Source organism: Rhinolophus sinicus, chromosome 14 (genome assembly GCF_057876585.1).
Source record: "Rhinolophus sinicus isolate RSI-liver-muscle chromosome 14, RSI-T2T, whole genome shotgun sequence".
Taxonomy (NCBI): Eukaryota; Metazoa; Chordata; class Mammalia; order Chiroptera; family Rhinolophidae; genus Rhinolophus; species Rhinolophus sinicus.
This window is the reverse complement of record NC_142514.1, coordinates 24,459,527-24,476,167: the sequence shown is the minus strand read 5'-3', so window position 1 is coordinate 24,476,167 and position 16,641 is coordinate 24,459,527. Positions and strand designations below refer to the sequence as shown.

Below are 16,641 nucleotides of genomic sequence, written 5' to 3'. Positions count from 1 at the left end.
AGTTTGCTGTCCTTTCTTACCTTTTGTTAACACAAAAAGGGCCCACCCCAAACCCCAGTGTCCTAATGCCCAAGGTGTGGGCCCTTTCTAGAATGGCCAGAAGAAAGGCCAATAGAGGGCATAGAGGGCATCCTTGCATTTCTGAAACCCCACTAGGTAGTGTGTGCATAGAGGAAACTCACCAGGAAGCAAAACTCAAAACCCCTAGGGCTGGAAGGCTGCAACCTTGGCTTTCCTGCTTGGGGAGAGACTGATCTTGTTCTTCCAGCGTCCCTTTCGCCCATCTGATAAGTGGAAGGAGCTGAAGGTGGTCATACAGTGAGAGCTGCTCTCTGAAAACAGGTATGGAAAGAAGGTGCGTGCAGTCAGGCCATCAGCCCCTGGAAAAGAGAGTGTGAGGAGCATGGATCAGGCCCTTGACTCTTCTGTGGAATTTGTGTTGACTGGCTTAAGGGCCCCTATATATACCAGGAACCCACACCCCAGATATTTTGATATTTTAATATTTAACTGATCTTTCATCAGTGCCTCAGATTTGTATAGCCATACCATGCCCTCGGCAAAGGGGGAAACCAGCCTGAGTAGCTCAGCTCCAAAAGACTTGCAAACCAGTTGGGCTTGGGAAGACAAAGGGACAAAGTTCTCAGACACCCAGTACCACTTAATTACCACAGGCAGAGGCCCTTGAACTTGGCTGTGGCAGAGCTCAATCCTTCACCAAACCAGGGTCCATTTCCAGGACACACAGCTCACATCTCCAGCCTAATGCACAACATGGGCAGAAGAGAGGTGTTCCATCTTCAGCCCTGACCTGCCAAAAATTTCTGTGTGACTCGCTCCCTTCCTCCATCTGCTGACTAGAGCAAAGGCGTGCTCGGGACTCTGAGGCCATGATAGAGACACAAGATGGAGGGAGCCTTGCCGCTGAAACACCATCAGAAGAGAGGTGCCCTACCAGAATGGCTGTTGGATTGTTATGAGAGAGAGAAACGTTCTGTGCTAGCCAACGCAGTTTTTAAAAAACTACCGTTAACATTATGTGCCCAGGCTCTTCTTTGGTGACAGGCATCAGTACGTTACCAGGGTTGACAATGATGCCTCTCAGCTCAGGCCTCCACAACAGTCACACGGGATGTCTGCTGTCCTAAGCAGCACAGCGAGGCTGACAGCCACTGCAGCCAGAGAGGAGCTTTGAAATTGTGCCTCCCTTGCCCCACCTAGCTCCGCGCAGCTCGGTACAGGTAGTAGAGATGTCCCCCAAAACAGCGAGGGCGGCGGTCATTAGTAAAAAGGAGGTAGCTCTGGAAGCTTGCAAAACTAGTTCACCACCTGCCACATTCCCCCACCACAGTGGGGGTACCCCGTAACACAGGTGAGCTGGTCACAGATGGGACACCAACCATCCCAGTGGGTATACAGCATTTTCCTTAAACAGAAGCAATGCTGCTCTGTGATCCCAGAGACGCAAATAGTGCAGATAAAAGAAAACTTTTACTATAACACCATCTACTAAAAAATGAAAGTATTCTACTTATCAACCTGCTGAATTGTTGAGAGCAAAACAGTACCTAAACAGGAAAAGAGTTCACTACCTCAAATGCATAGACAAACCATCAAAATACCATGAACAACCAATGTAACTTGGAAGCACAGAAAGAAAATTAAGTCTCCAGAAACCAAACTGAAAATCATGAAAGACTGATTTAAATGACATAGAATTTTCAAGATTGCACTTATGAAGACACTCGGTGATACACAAGAAAACTGAGAAAAGCAGTTCAATCAGCTCAGGAATACAATTAATGAACAAAAGGAGTACTTTACCAAAGAGACTGAAACTATAAAAAAGAACCAAACAAATTTGGGAGCTGAAAGGGGCGGCAGGATGGCTCAGCTGGTTAGAATGCGAGCTCTGAACAACAGGGTCGCCGGTTCAATTCGCACATGGGCCAGTGAGCTGTGCCCTCCACAACTAGACTGAAGGACAATGACTTGGAGCTGATGGGCCCTGGAGAAACACACTGTTCCCCAATATTCCCCAATAAAAATTTAAAAAATAAATTCTGGAGCTGAAGAACTCAAGACGAGGAATGCATTAGAGAGTATTGGGAATAGAGCAGACCAGATGGTAGAATTAGCGAGCTCAAAGACAGAAATCTAGAAATAACCCAGGAGGAAGAAGAAAGAGAACTAAGAATTTTAAAAAATGAAAGATTTCTATGAGAACTATCTGACTACATTAGAAAGCAATATAAGGAGAGTAAGTATACCAAAAGGAGAAGAGAGGGAGAAGGGAACAGAGAGCCTACTCAAAGAAATTGATGAAAAGTTCCCAAGCCTAAGGAAGAACTGGACTTTAGAACAGAGGAGGTGAACAAAACACCTAATTACATCAATGCAAAAAAAAACCCCAAGACACATTTTATTCAAATTGTCAAGTCAATGACAAAGAATTCTCAAGGCAGCCAGCCAAGGGAAAACAAGACTAACCTACAAAGGAAAGCCCATTATATTATCAGATTTCACAGTAGAAACAACATAAGACAGGAAAGAGTAGAAGGAAATATTCAAAATATTCAAAGAGAGGACCATCAGCAAAGGATAATATATCCAGCAAAGTTATCCTTTACATATGAAGGAGAAGTAAAGGCTTTCCCAAACAAAACTTGACAATTTACCACAAGACCTGCACTACAAAAATTGTTAAAGGAGCTCTTCTACTGGAAACACAAAGACAAAAGTATACAGAACTTTGAGTAAGATGACTTAAATAAAAGTAGGAAAGTGGAAATTACTTCAGAATAGGATATTAAACACTTATAAAGGTTAAGGGGGGGCGGTAAAAGGGATCCAAGCATTAAAAAATAACTATAATGATCGCACAACATAAAAAGAGATAATTTATGACAAAATCATAAAAGGGGAGGAGGAGGAAAATGACTGAATGGGGATAGGTGAATGAAGATAAGAGACAATCAGAAGAAAAAAAATTATTGTATATATGAAATATTTTCACAAACCTAATAGTAATCACAAAACAAAATCCAGAGCTGAGACTCAAATCATAAGAAAAGAGGAAATAGAGCAAAAAATCATAGAAAACTGCTGAACTAAAATAGCAGATAGCATAACAAGGGGAAAGAAAGAACAAAGAAATTGAAGAAGATAAAATGGCTACAGTAAATTCTCATATGCGTATATGATTAATCAAGCTAAATATAAATAGACTGAACTCACCAATCAAAAGGCAGAGTAGCAGGATGGATTAAAAAACAAAACCTAACTATATGGTGCCTGCAGGACACTCACCTCAGCTTCAAAAACAAACGCAGGCTCAAAGTAAAGGGGTAGAAGATGGTACTTCAAGCTAGTGGTATCCAGAGAAAAGCAGGTGTAGCAGGACTTAGATGAAATAGATTCCAAGATAAAAATGGTTAACAAGCGACGATGGCCATTTTATAATGATAAAGACAACACATCAATATATATGCACCCAACCTGAGAGCACCAAAATACATAAAGGAATTACTAACAGACATAAAGGGAGAAACTGATAAAAATACACTCCTAGTAGAGGACCTGAGTACCCCATGACAGCAACAGATACGTCATTCAGGCAGAAAGTCAGTAAGGGAATATCAGCCTTAAATGACACGTGAGACCAAATGTACTTAGTTGACATTTATAGAACTTTCCTTCCCCAAACAACAGAATACACATTCTTTTCAAGTGCACATGGAAAAATCTCATGGGTAGCCCACATGTTGGGGCACAAAACTAGTCCTCAATAAGCACTTTTCTAACAAAAACGTTATGAAACTGGAAACCAACCACAAAAAAAAGCTGGAAAAATCTCAAATATGCGGAGATTAAACAACATGCTACTAAACAACCATTGGTTCAAAGAAATAAGAGATCAAAAGATATGCAGAGACAAAATGAAAATACGACATACCAAAATTTTGGGGATGTAGCAAAAGTGGCACTAAGAGAGGCTTAAAGCATTACAAGCCTACTTCAAGAAATAAGAAAAATATCAAATAAATCTAACATTAACCTTAAAGAACTAGAAAAAGGAAGAACAAAGTCCAAAGTCAGTAGAAGGAAGGAAATAAAAATCAGAACAGAAATAAATGAAATAGAAAGCAAAAGTAATCAAATATATGGTGATGGAAGGAGAACTGACTCTGGGTGGTGAACACACAATGGGATTTATAGATGATGTAATACAGAACTGTACACCTGAAATCTATGTCATTTTACTAACAATTGTCACCCCAATAAATTTTTAAAAAAAAGTAGATAAAATTAATGAAACAAAGAGCTGGTTGTCTGAAAAGATAAATAAAATTGACAAACCTCTGGCTAGACTCACTAAGGGAAAAAGACTCAAATAAATTCATAAATGAAAGAATGAGAAGTTACAATGGACACCACACAAATACAAAGGATTATACAAGAATACCATGAAAGGCTATATGCCACCAAATTTGGTAACCTAAAAAAAATGGATAAATTCTTAGAATCATACAACCTTTCTAGACTGAATCATCAGAAATTGGAATAGACTGATCACTAGTAAGGAAATTGAAACAGTAATCAAAAACCTCCCCAAAAACAAAAGTCCAGCACCAGATGGCTTCTATGGTGAATTCTACCAATTATTCCAAGAAAATTTAATACCAGTCCTCCTCAACCTCTTCCAAAAAGATGAAGAGAAGGATTACTTCCTAACACATTTTATCAGGCCATCATTACCCTGATACTAAACCCAGGCAAGGACAAAAAAAAAAAAAAAAAAAAAATGACAAGCCAGTATCTCTGGTGAACAAGAGCAAAAATCCTAAACAAAATACTAGCAAACTGAATACAATATATTAAAAGGATCATACATTACAATCAAGTTGGATTCATTCCAGGGATGGTTCATCATCCGCAAATCAATGTGATATACATTAACAAAATAAAAACCATGTGATCATATCATCAACAGATGCAGAAAAAGCATTTGAAAAGATACATCCATTTATAATAAAAAACACTCAATAAAATGGGTATAGAAGGAAAGTACCTCAACAACATAATAAAGGCCATATATATCTTCTTTTACTTTTATTTCTGATTTTATTACTATTTTCTTTTTTCTCCATTGTTCACTCTTTATTGAATGATTGCTTCATTCATTCTTAATCTTGTTTCCTGAAAATGATTTCATGAAAATGAAAAATGATTTTAAATCTATACTTTTTCCCTCTCGGTTCTGCTTTAGCTGTGTTCCTAGATTCAGACATAATGATTTTATTAGCCCATTGTAGGTGTTTTGTTTTCCCATTTCCTTTTTTAACTCAAGGGTTTTCCATCCTCTCTTTTCTTGTCCAAAACTTTCTTTTCAGGCTGTTTTGAGTATAGTAATATCCATGATATTTCCATTTTTTTATTGTTATTTTTTATCAGCATATAATCCTTTTTTTTTTTTGCACTGAATTGTTTTATCAGGTACTATAAATATTGCTTCCCCAGCTTTTTCTTGGTTAGTATTTGTCTGATAATATTTTCCCTTACCCTCGTTAGATATTTTTAAAAGAATTCATACTGAATCTTTCAAATTTTTACTCATTTATTTATATCAGTATAGACTCACGAATTCCTATTTTATGCATTAGGTTATAATCTGATACTCTATTTTGATACACAAAGTGTCCTAGATTTGACCAATGGGAAGCCTCTTCTGGCTGGCTCGTATGTCCTTCTAACATATCCCTATCATTTTTTAAGCATTAAATTACTCAAAACAAGATGTTTCAGGATTATTTTGTACCTTTCTGCCTCAGTCCTGGAATCAGCCATTGAACCCTAATGCCTTAGTACTTGGTATGCTCATTGCTACTAAGGTAAAATTGTTTCTATACCCTGTCATTGGATAGAATAGATCCATAAATATATACACATATTCATACAACTATATATAACTCTATCTATCTATCTATCTGTCTATCTATCTATCTGATATCAATTCTTCTGATTTCAATTCAACACCTCGGGGTTCTTTTTAGTGTTTTCCCTTTTCATGTTCGTTAATCATTTCTCAAACAACAAGAATTGTGACTCCCAATATTTTCAATATATGTACTTATTTTTCAATTATTTCACTTATTTGCACAATGTACGAGGTGTGATCAAAAAATACAGTGAATACTGCTGCCGAGAGCCATCCAACAGAAAGGCAGGAATCTTCAATGTGGGAAGCAGCACGATGAATCTTAGTAACAGTGTGTGACACGTTTCAACTTATTCGGTGCAGTCAGTCGGGTGCGAGCTACGGTTGAGAGAAGGTGTGTTTTAAAGTATGTTGTAAATCATCCTCCATCACGACAATGCTCCATGTCACACATCGCTTCTGGTATACAGCAATTTCTGTCAAATAAAAATATTATGGTGGGTCCTCATCCACCTTAATTATTGGATCTGGCACCATGCAACTTCTGGCTCTTCCTCGAAGTAAAAATGACCATGAAAGGTAAACATTTTGAATCAATTCAGGACACCAAGACAGACACAACAGCGCAACTGAAGACACTCACAAAAGAGGACATCCAGAACTGCTTCAGGAAGTGGCAAGAATCATGGGATAAGTGTGTTAGAAGCGAGGGGGAGTATTTTGCGGGGGTAATGTGTCTTTTACTGTAATAATTTTTTTTTTTAATTTAAACATTCCCGTATTGTTTGATCACACTTCGTAGTTAGTCTCCTAACCATTCCAGCCACCCACTGCCTCACTTGCTCTGCTGCTGGGCTGTTTCACTGTGGCAACTCTCACCAGTGGGCATCCATGAGCTCCGGCACACCAATTCCTCCACGCATTTACTTCCTCAAACACTAATGTCTCTATGCAGGGAAGGGCAAGTGAAAATGAAAAAGAAGGGTAAGAGTCTGTCTTCGGTTAAATTTAAAACGCTTACATTCATTTTAACTTAGAGCTTATTTCTGCTGTTATTTCACAAATTCTACTTAACTACCTCCTCCCCCCTTGCTTTCCATTGAGTAGCAATGGACAATTTTCTTCTACCTGTTTAAAAGGTAATACATTCTACTTTTTATTAAAATATGGCTGAGTAGCATTCCATGGTATATATATACCTCATCTTCTTTATCCAATCATCTGTCAAAAGACGCTTAGACTGTTTCCATGTCTTGGCTATTATGAATAATGCTGCAATGAACAATGGGGTACATATATCTTTACTTTATATTTGAAATCCCACTATGTACCAAGCACAACTTATAAAAGTTATTATTACCCCACTGAATGAGAAAACTGAGGCACAGAGAAGTAATTTACCTAAAGCTATACAACCATTAAGAGGAAAGACTAGGCTCCAAGACCTCGATCTTCCCACTCTGTAACAATGCCTCTTATTACTTTTTCAATGACGATAATAACGTATGATGATGATAGATGAGAGGAACTGGGGATATTATTGCTTAATTATTTCCTAAAATTTCATCTTTGTACCACAGGGAACCTTTCTATTTGCATGGAAAATTCTGAATTTAATAGAAAACTGGGATGCATTTACAAAAATTTGTTTTACTTTAGACTTTTTGGGGAAACTGCTGGTTTATAAAATTTGGAATGCTGCAGGGCAGGTGGATATATAAACAGTTTATATGGAATTTGAAGGTATGTTGTACAATATAAAGATAGCTCTAGAATATAAGGAAAATGCCATTTAGTCTCACATTCCCAAATTAAAAATGTATATACACTTAAAAATGGATATATTCTTTAATCTCACAATTTCAAAATGAAATCATTCAAGGTAAATGGATGCAAATTTTGTTAATTTCAAAACGTTTGTGTGAAATGAAATACATACATTATACCTGATATTTCTAGCTTTTAGGGCTTTGAATATAGTTAATAAACTAAAAATGGGAACAAGTCTTTTGATGGAAGAAAGAAAACAACGGAAAAGACTGTAATGAAACAATATATTTACTGGACCGAGTAAATAACCAAACAATTTATTTTCTGAAAACTGCTTGCTCTCTGTTATATACCATCTGTTGGGTCATACCAATAGGGTCAAACAGAAAAAAATATTTAAAATTCTTTCAAGACAAAGAAAAAGAATAACTCACCCATCAAATACAAATATACTATTTTATTCTAAGGGAATATTTCTGTGGTTTCTGCAAGGGGAAAACCCAAAAGTGGTTAAAAAACAAAAAAGAACAGAAAGGATAATTTAGATGTTTCTCTTGTTTGTTTGATGTTTTTTTTCCTCCCCTGGGAAAAAAATGTAATGTTACATAATTTTAATAAAAATTTTTAAAGCAAATAATTGGACACACGTATCAACAGCTATGTTTATGAGGAATGATGAATAATTTTTTTTACGAATTAATTTAGGGTCTGGAAAACTCTGCGTACTAACATGCAATTAAAATTCCGATACAGTCATTTACCTGGGTATTGGCTGTTCTCAATTAAAACATACAGATTCTTTTTCTCTCTGGTGTTGTATAACAATTTATCTACTGTGCCAAGAATATTTGTTTTTCATACAACTACAAAAGGGGAAATGTTAGTGTTTATACAAACCATAAAGTTCATATAGTGGGGACTATTACACCTGAAGTTTCTGGACAGTTTATTGGCAGACTTATGAGACAATCCAATTGTTTTTCCTCCACATCAAACAAGATCTGGAAGTAAGTTTTCTGATCAGAAATGACAAACACAGATGGGATTAATCATACAGAATTGGGGCAGATTTACTTCTTTCACACAGTTCTCAGTAACAAAAACAAAATTTGTTACAGGCAGAGGGACAGAACCATCAAGTACACAATGTCAAAAGGCCTATTTTTAAATTTTTATTGTAGTTAAATGACTTTCATTTAAAAAACAAAAACAAAAAAACACCTGCAACTCCCATCAAAAAATGGGACATAGTGAAAAGTCTTTCAAGGTTCAAATTTCTAAGAGGCATTTTGGACTTCTCTAATTTTATTACAGGGTCAAATTAACCTCTGCTAAAGAAGTTCTGTGATTAGCCAACATCATAAAAGCTCTGATTCAAAATTTTGCAGGGAAGAAACTGAGAATGGAGATGAGGGAGATGGATCGATATGTCAAACACACCTATGACTTGCATTCCTCATAGAACCACTAACACAGCTAGAGTTTGGAATAATGCTATAAGAAAACCTGCTTGTGGATATGCAAGACAGTCAACGTCTTTGTATCTTAACCCCAGAATCCCTATTTTCAAGTTTCTTAGGACAAGGTCATCTTCCAAATGCTCAATATAGGAACATACTAGGATCTTTTCTACCATAATTCTGATAGCTGAAGTAATACTGTGTTTTTGTGGAAACACCCACAGGTTTGCCAGAGTAAGGAGAGAGATTATTCTCTTTGAAATGACAAGGGCCTCCAGAAACTGGTGCAAAAGACAAAATAAGAGGAATCATTGAGGAAATAGGAAGATAAAACAATGGGAGAAAAGCTGCCATTTGGGGATAAAATGAAAACAAAAGAACCCCCATTTCTGTGTACCACAGCTCATGCTATGAGACAGCAGCAACAAAGGCTGACACCCAGAGAAGTGGGCATTTTAGTGGGTTTTCTAGAAACATTTCAAGACACTTGGGATCCAATGGGCTCCACAGATTTTCTGTGTGCATAACCAGTTTGCAGAGTTTCAGCCCCTTTACCTTAATTTGCCCACATCCAGACCCACAGCTGAGAAGGCTAGACCCAGAAAGTAAAAGGGACACATTACTGTGTGAACAACAGTGAAGGCCTTTTTCCCTGATGTGAGGGGCCCATGGCAAAAGCACCAGAGGCTTCTATCCTTCACAGAACTGGCTTGGCAGTGAAAATCAAAATCAAGACCACTTTACTCTCTACCTTGTAAAAAAAAGTTGAGTAATTTTATTGGGTCTTCAAGTCTGGGTCCCAAGTCCTCACCTGATGTGACTCTTAGCTCTGTACTGATTCGTCCCCTGACTTTTAGATAGGGCTTGCTCACGTAGCCTATTGCAGCCAAGGTTTCACTCCAAAGCTACCTCTCTAACGTCTAAGGTTACTATGGTAGAGTTTTATACAACAGTTTTCCTTAAAAATATTCCACAATTTGTTATTCCCAAACAAAATAAGATTATGCACCACTCAGAGAAATTGGTTAGTCATTCTGAAGATGTCTAATAACTGTATCACTGCCAAAGAACATTTCTCAGTTCATATTCTTTCCTTCAATTTTCATTTGTACATCCACACTGTGGTTCACGAGTCGTCTGGTTTCCATTATCTTACTATCAAGTCAAGAGGACTTGGACTTATACATCGTTTTCCAAAGCTGGATGCATTCACAGTTTGGTGCATACCAATGTGTATGAAAATAGGAACCCCACTTCTGCTTTAATCTGATAATTCAACATCAGAGTCTTCAGATTTGGCTTTGGCAAGTTCTTCGTGTACCTCCCTCACCATGAGAATACGTGTTAACATGGTGTCCAGGGTCCCAGGGTCTATCGGGAATGTGGAGTACCACATGGGGCTATTCGGAACACAGGAGCGCTCGGGCTGAAGGTAAAACACATCATTCCTCTGCTTCACACTTTCAGAACTATCCATAGGGGAAAAAAGAAAAAAGAAAATTGGGGATCAGAGAGTACAGGAAATACATAACTACTCTAATGTAATGGCTCTCAACCTCTCCCTACTGTGACCAATGTCATAGATAAGCAATGTACCCACAGAGATAAATAAGTTTCCAGGCATTTTCCTCCCACATTCAAGAAATCACACTGGATTGGAAGTGAGTATAATGTTAATACAAGACAAAGTGTAAATACTTCACAAACTTTAGTACTTAAAACATTAACAGCAACAAAAATTCAACTCACATGTGTCACTATGGCTAGAACCACATATCCTCAGCACCCATTATCCTGGAATGAACCCTAGGAGCACTCAATACACAGTATCAAAGGGCAAACCCAGTTATTATAGTTCTTTGAGAATAAAGTGCTTCGGTGTGGATCTCACAATTCTAAAGTCACAGTTTCTGTAAGAAAAGGACCACTCAAATTTTTTGAATTCCTCAAAAATAGTTTTTCTATTTATAGGTTTAGCAGTATAACCTCTTTAAATATCTTTTCTATATAAATAATAAAATCACAGCAGTTTAGATATCACATAAAGGTTGAGCAACAGTATAAAGATCAAACAATGGCAGGGATTCTTATTCTTCCTTTTAAAGAGATTTTGGGGGAAAAGATTATCAAAATAAAGCAATTTGTCTCTTCGTTCAATATCCAGGCTGATTTGAAAATGGAGAAATAATGAAATTAGAGGCAAATCTTTGTCTTTAGATTTTGACTTTGGTCACAGACGAGCTACATTTCTGATATTCAAGCCTCTGAAATCCAAAATACGTTAACTACTTTTTGAAGTATGCTACCTATATATGCAGTTCCCAGGAAGTTCACTCACCATTTTGACAGGTAAAACTCATAAAGTCGAACTGGACATCTGAGTGGGTTGTCAGTATTCTCTGCCATCTCCACACCCACTGGAACCTCACCATCTTCATTTCGCTTCCTTTTGCCAACAGTTAGTTTATCTTGAGGCAGGAAATAAGAATCAGAAGATTATTTTTGCTTTGCTTCCAGTCAGAACTATCAGTCCCTACCCCTTTCTTTCACTTACGCATTCAACAAATATTGAGCACCTATGGAGGTGGAGGTGTGAGATATTATTTTAAGTGCTGGGTTAACAGCACTTAACTGTACAAAATTGTACACGTTATGTTCCCCTACACACCAAACTGGGGTGCTGGAGAGTACGTCTCACTTCTGAGCCTGACTTGGTTAGATTTTCTTAGGTATAGGGTTCTTCAGGGTTTCACATACTCTTCTCCTATGGTAGACACAGAGATAGAAGTTGTCACCTCTTTATGTGAAAATATTTCTACTATGGGGCACCAGTGCCTACTGGGCATTTCTTCGAATTTCTTTTGTTCTAGTATTATGAGAAATGGAATCTTTGTTGGGAAAAGAAATTCTCAGTAAAGTGGGCATTTGGTAAGAAAAGAGCAAACCCTTTTTCACCAACAGAATTTTGCAGAGGCCAAGGGTGAAGACATGGAAAGTGGGCTATTTCTTTCCCACTTTCTCCATTCACACTGCAAGAGAAGAGTAGGTGGATCTGAGAACCTGAGGAAAAAGGTTTTCTTCTTCTGTTCTGACAGCTGCTCTTAACCACTGGCACAGAACCTTCCCCACCTTCCTGCATTAATTATTACTTAATCAAAATTCACCCCAATTGTCTATTCAGAGGCTACCTAAACAGAAAGACTTTGTTAGTTACTCATTCAGAAAGAAGCTGAATTTATTACCAATTTTGTCAAGCACCTAATCAGAAAACAGGGAAATGTTACCCAATTGCCTCTCTCTCCCCTAGTGAATATTAACACAAAGTGAACTATATATGAATAGATCGAAGGAAACAGGACAAACACGTGGTGAAAAAGCAAAATAATCTTAGCTTTTTTTTTTCTATATATATATATTTTTTAATTAAATTTATTGGGGTGACAATTGTTAGTAAAATTACATAGATTTCAGGTGTACAATTCTGTATTACATCATCTATAAATCCCATTGTGTGTTCATCACCCAGAGTCAGTTCTCTTTCCATCACTATATATTCGATCCCCCTTACCCTCATCTCCCACCCAGCATTTTTCAAAGTAAAGTTGCAATTGAGAAAAAAGTTAACACCATAATTATTCTTTAAGATTTTAGTTTCAGTAATTTTAAATGCTCGGATTCAAAAAATATATTTCACTCTTATACCAAGGAGGCAATAACTTGATTTTGGGAATTTCAGAACTTACTATTTTGGTCAAAATCAATAAATTTAATTTCGATTTCTATAACAATAGCGATTTTTCAAACATTAAAAACAAAATATTATTTAATAGGCTGTTTTTGGAATGCAAGACCATAAATCTTTTAATAAAATTGTCACTGTTGATATTATTCTACTTTGTACAAAAGCAGTAAACTCTAGGCCACCTTTTAAGTTCCTTCAGAATTTGACAACTAATGTTAATGAAAAAGAGGTGCTTTGGTAAAAAAAAATAAAATTTAGAAACAGTAGATTTAAAAGTTATGCAGGGGACATAAAGAAGCATGTCTCAAATAAAAGAACAGAACAAAGCTCCAGAAAAAGAACTAAACAAAATGGAGACAACCAATCTACCAGATGCAGAGCTCAAAACACTGATTATAAGGATGTTCAATGATCTCAGGGAGAACTTCAACAAAGAGATAGCAAACATAAAAAAGAATTAGTCAGAAGTAAAGAATACAATGACTAAAATTAAGAATACATTAAAGGAATCAACAGTAAATTAGATGAAGCAGAGGATTGAATCAGCGATTTAAAAGATAAGGTAGCAGAAAACACCCAAAACAGAACAGCAAAAAGAAAAAAGAATCCAAAAAAAGGAGGATAGTTTAAGGGGCCTCTGGGACAGTATCAAGTGTACCAACATTCACATCATATGGGTAATAGAAGGAAAAGAGAGAGAACAAGGAATTGAAAACTTATCTGAAGAAATAATGATGGAAAACTTCCCTCACCTGGTGAAGGAAATAAACATACAAGTCCAGGAAGCACAGAGAGTCCAAAACAAAATGAACCCAAACAGGCCCCACCAAGACACATTATAATTAGAATGGCAAAGGTTAAAGAGACAAAGACTCTTAAAAGCAGCAAGAGAAAAGCAGTTTGTTATCTAAAAGGGAGCCCCCATAAGATTGTCAGCTGCTTTTTCAACAGAAACTTTGCAGGCCAGAAGGGACTGGCATGAAATAGAGATGAAAAGCAAGGACCTACAACCAAGATTACTCTACCCAGCAAAGTTATCATTTACAATGGAAGAACAGATCAAGAAAGAGCTTCTGAGACAAGAGAAAGCTAAAGGAGTTCAACAACACCAAATAAGAATTACAAGGAATCTTAGAGGGACTTAAGATGAAAAAAAATAAAAAGGATAAGATAAAAAATATGAATAATAATATGGCAATAACTACATCTCTATCAATGATTACTTTCAATGTAAATGGATTAAATGCTCCTATAAAAAGATGGGATGGCTAAATGGTTATGAAAACTAGACCCTTACACATGTTGCCTACAAAGACTATTCACCTCAGATCGAAAGATACAAAAGACTGAAAGGGCTGAAAAAAAGTAATTTATGAAAATGGAAAGAAAAGGAATAAAAAGCTAGAGTAGCAATACTTATACCAGACAAAACAGACTTTACATCAAAGGCTATAACAAGAAACAAAGAAGGACCCAGTATTCCAACTTCTGGGTATTTATCTGAAGAAATCCAAAACACTACTTCGAGGGGGTGTGTGCATCCTTATGTTCATTGCAGCATTGTTTACAATGGCCAAGATGTGGAGGCAGCCTGGGTGTCTGTGGACGGATGAATGGATAAAGAGGAGGTGGTACATATATACAATGGGATATTGCTCGGCCCTGTAAGGAAAAGGTTGCTTGTTATCTGTGGCAGCATGGATGGACCTAGAAGATATTATGCTGAGTGGAGTATATCAGACAGTGAAAGACAGATGCAATGTGATTTCACTTCTATGTGGAATCTAAAGAACAAAATAAACAAACAAAACAGAAACAGAAACAGACTCACAGGTACAGAGAACATTTTGATGGTTGCTAGATGGGAAGAGGTTTGGGGTAAGTGGAAAAGGAGAAGGGATTAAGAAGTACAAACTGGTTGTTACACAGCAGTCATAGGGATGTAGGGTATAGCATAAGGAATATATTCAATAATACTGTAATAACTATGTATAGTATCAGATGGATACTAGATTTGTTGGGGTAACAGATGGGAGGGGGTTCGGAGGCAGGGTGGAAAAGGTGAAAGGATTAGGAAGTACAAATTGGTAATTACGAAATAATCATGGGGATGTAAAGCATAGAGAATATAGTTAATAATATGGTAATAACTATGCATAGTGCCAGGTGGCTACCAGACTTGTCAGGGGGATCACTTAAGTTATATAAATGTCTAACCACTCTGCTATACACCTGAAATTAACATATAATAATACTGAATGTCAACTGTAATTGAAAAATTAAAAAGGGGAGTGGAAAGGTGAAGGGGAATAAGAAGTTCAAATTTCCAGGTATAAAACAAGTAGGTCATGGGGATGTAATATACAGCATGGGGAATATAGTCAATAATATTGTGATAGCGTGGTATAGTGTCAGATGGTTGCTGGACTTATCATGGTTATCACTCCTTTATGTATATAAGTAATGAATAACTATAGTGTACACCTGAAACTAATATAATATTGTATGTTAGCTACATTTTAATAAATATCTTAAAAAGAAAAAAATAAGCAGATTCCTTTTAACTAGCAACTGACCCATCTGTTGCCTCTACATCAGTGATTCTCAACCTTGGCTGTATATTTAAATTCCTAGGGAAGTTTTAAAATAAAGATTACTTGGGCTCTACCCTAGGCACTGAAATCAGAATTTCTAACTTAAACGCTAATAAAAGTATACTGAAGCAAGTGATTCCTCTCATTTTGAGAAAAACCTTGAACCTAGCCCTGACAATAAAGAAAAGCATTTAAGTGTTAAACTAAAGCTACACTCTTCCACGTCTAGAATTTACAATGACCATTCTGCAATTAGTTTGTATTTGAACACTAGTTAAGATTTCAACAGAAATCTTACGAATTCCACCACACACCTGGTTCTGACTCTGGCTTTTGTAAAGGTGGGAAGAACCTCAGATATGTCATCTTGGTACTGTACTTCAAAATCCTGGTCCGTCTCATCACGTGGGCAAAGGAAAGCTTCAAGTGCTCAGTAACATTCTTTAGTTGAAAGTATTTGGTATTGAAGAAAAGGAGGGTGTTCAAGAGGACGATTGGTGAGTAAGCGCCCAGCTGTTTGCACTCCCACAAATGTTCTTCTTCAATGCGAGAGAACATGTAACCTGGACAGAGGAAAGGGGTAAAAGAAAAACAGTACTAAGCTCCTGCTACATAAGACAAATGTCTCAAACTCTTAGACTCGAAGCCATCAAGGAGAAGACTGATTGTTCCTCTCCTTTTCCCTCTTCATTAGACAGAAAAACAGAAAAGGCACCGCAAAGAAAAGGGGAGACAAGTGCACTGAAGCAGACACTGAGCATCCTCATGAAACAGTTTTAATCTATTGTTATTTTAGACCATGGGTTGGCAAACTTTTTCTGTAAAGAGCCAGATGGTAAACATTTTAAGCACTGTGGGCCATATAGGCTCTGAACAACATTGTTGTTGTAGAAGATAAGAGCCACAGACAATACATAAATAGATGTTGCTATAACATACCAATAAAATTTTTTTATAGACACAAATTTGAATTTCATGTAATTTCCACATGCCACAAAATATTCCTCTTTAGATTTTTCCCCCAAACTATTTAAAATGTAAAAACTACTTTTAGCTCATGGATTATATACAAAAAGGGCAGCAGGCCAGATGTGGCCCAGGGGCCACTTTGCAGACTCCTGTTTGAGTTCATTATGC

General features: G+C 36.9%; 1 protein-coding gene and 1 long non-coding RNA gene across 10 annotated transcripts in view; both read right to left on the bottom strand.

Annotated features, from left to right (window-relative positions):
- Positions 1 to 242: 242 nt before the first annotated feature.
- Positions 243 to 7,273, bottom strand: LOC148755674 (uncharacterized). 2 transcript variants are annotated; one of them, XR_016018605.1, is made up of 3 exons: positions 7,138 to 7,273; positions 6,778 to 6,885; positions 243 to 380 (listed from the first exon to the last, which is right to left on the bottom strand). It is a non-coding gene; the product is annotated as an uncharacterized LOC148755674 (long non-coding RNA). The 2 variants fall into 2 exon arrangements; XR_016018606.1 differs by lacking the exon at positions 243 to 380 and adding an exon at positions 5,071 to 5,199.
- Positions 7,274 to 7,772: 499 nt separating this feature from the next.
- The window catches only part of ZMYM4 (zinc finger MYM-type containing 4), a 128,142-nt gene continuing 119,273 nt past the window's right edge, over positions 7,773 to 16,641 (bottom strand). For 6 of the 8 annotated variants that reach the window (XM_019726487.3, XM_019726492.3, XM_074334375.2 and 3 more), the window contains 3 exons: positions 15,819 to 16,067; positions 11,507 to 11,636; positions 10,279 to 10,637 (listed from right to left, as the gene is read on the bottom strand). In XM_019726487.3, the coding sequence (XP_019582046.3) occupies positions 10,430 to 10,637; positions 11,507 to 11,636; positions 15,819 to 16,067 (587 nt within the window). In that variant the 3' untranslated portion in view covers positions 10,279 to 10,429. Of the gene's footprint in view, positions 10,638 to 11,506; positions 11,637 to 15,818; positions 16,068 to 16,641 lie in introns of all 8 variants that reach the window. The other 2 variants (XM_019726488.3, XM_074334377.2) reach the window with 2 other exon arrangements.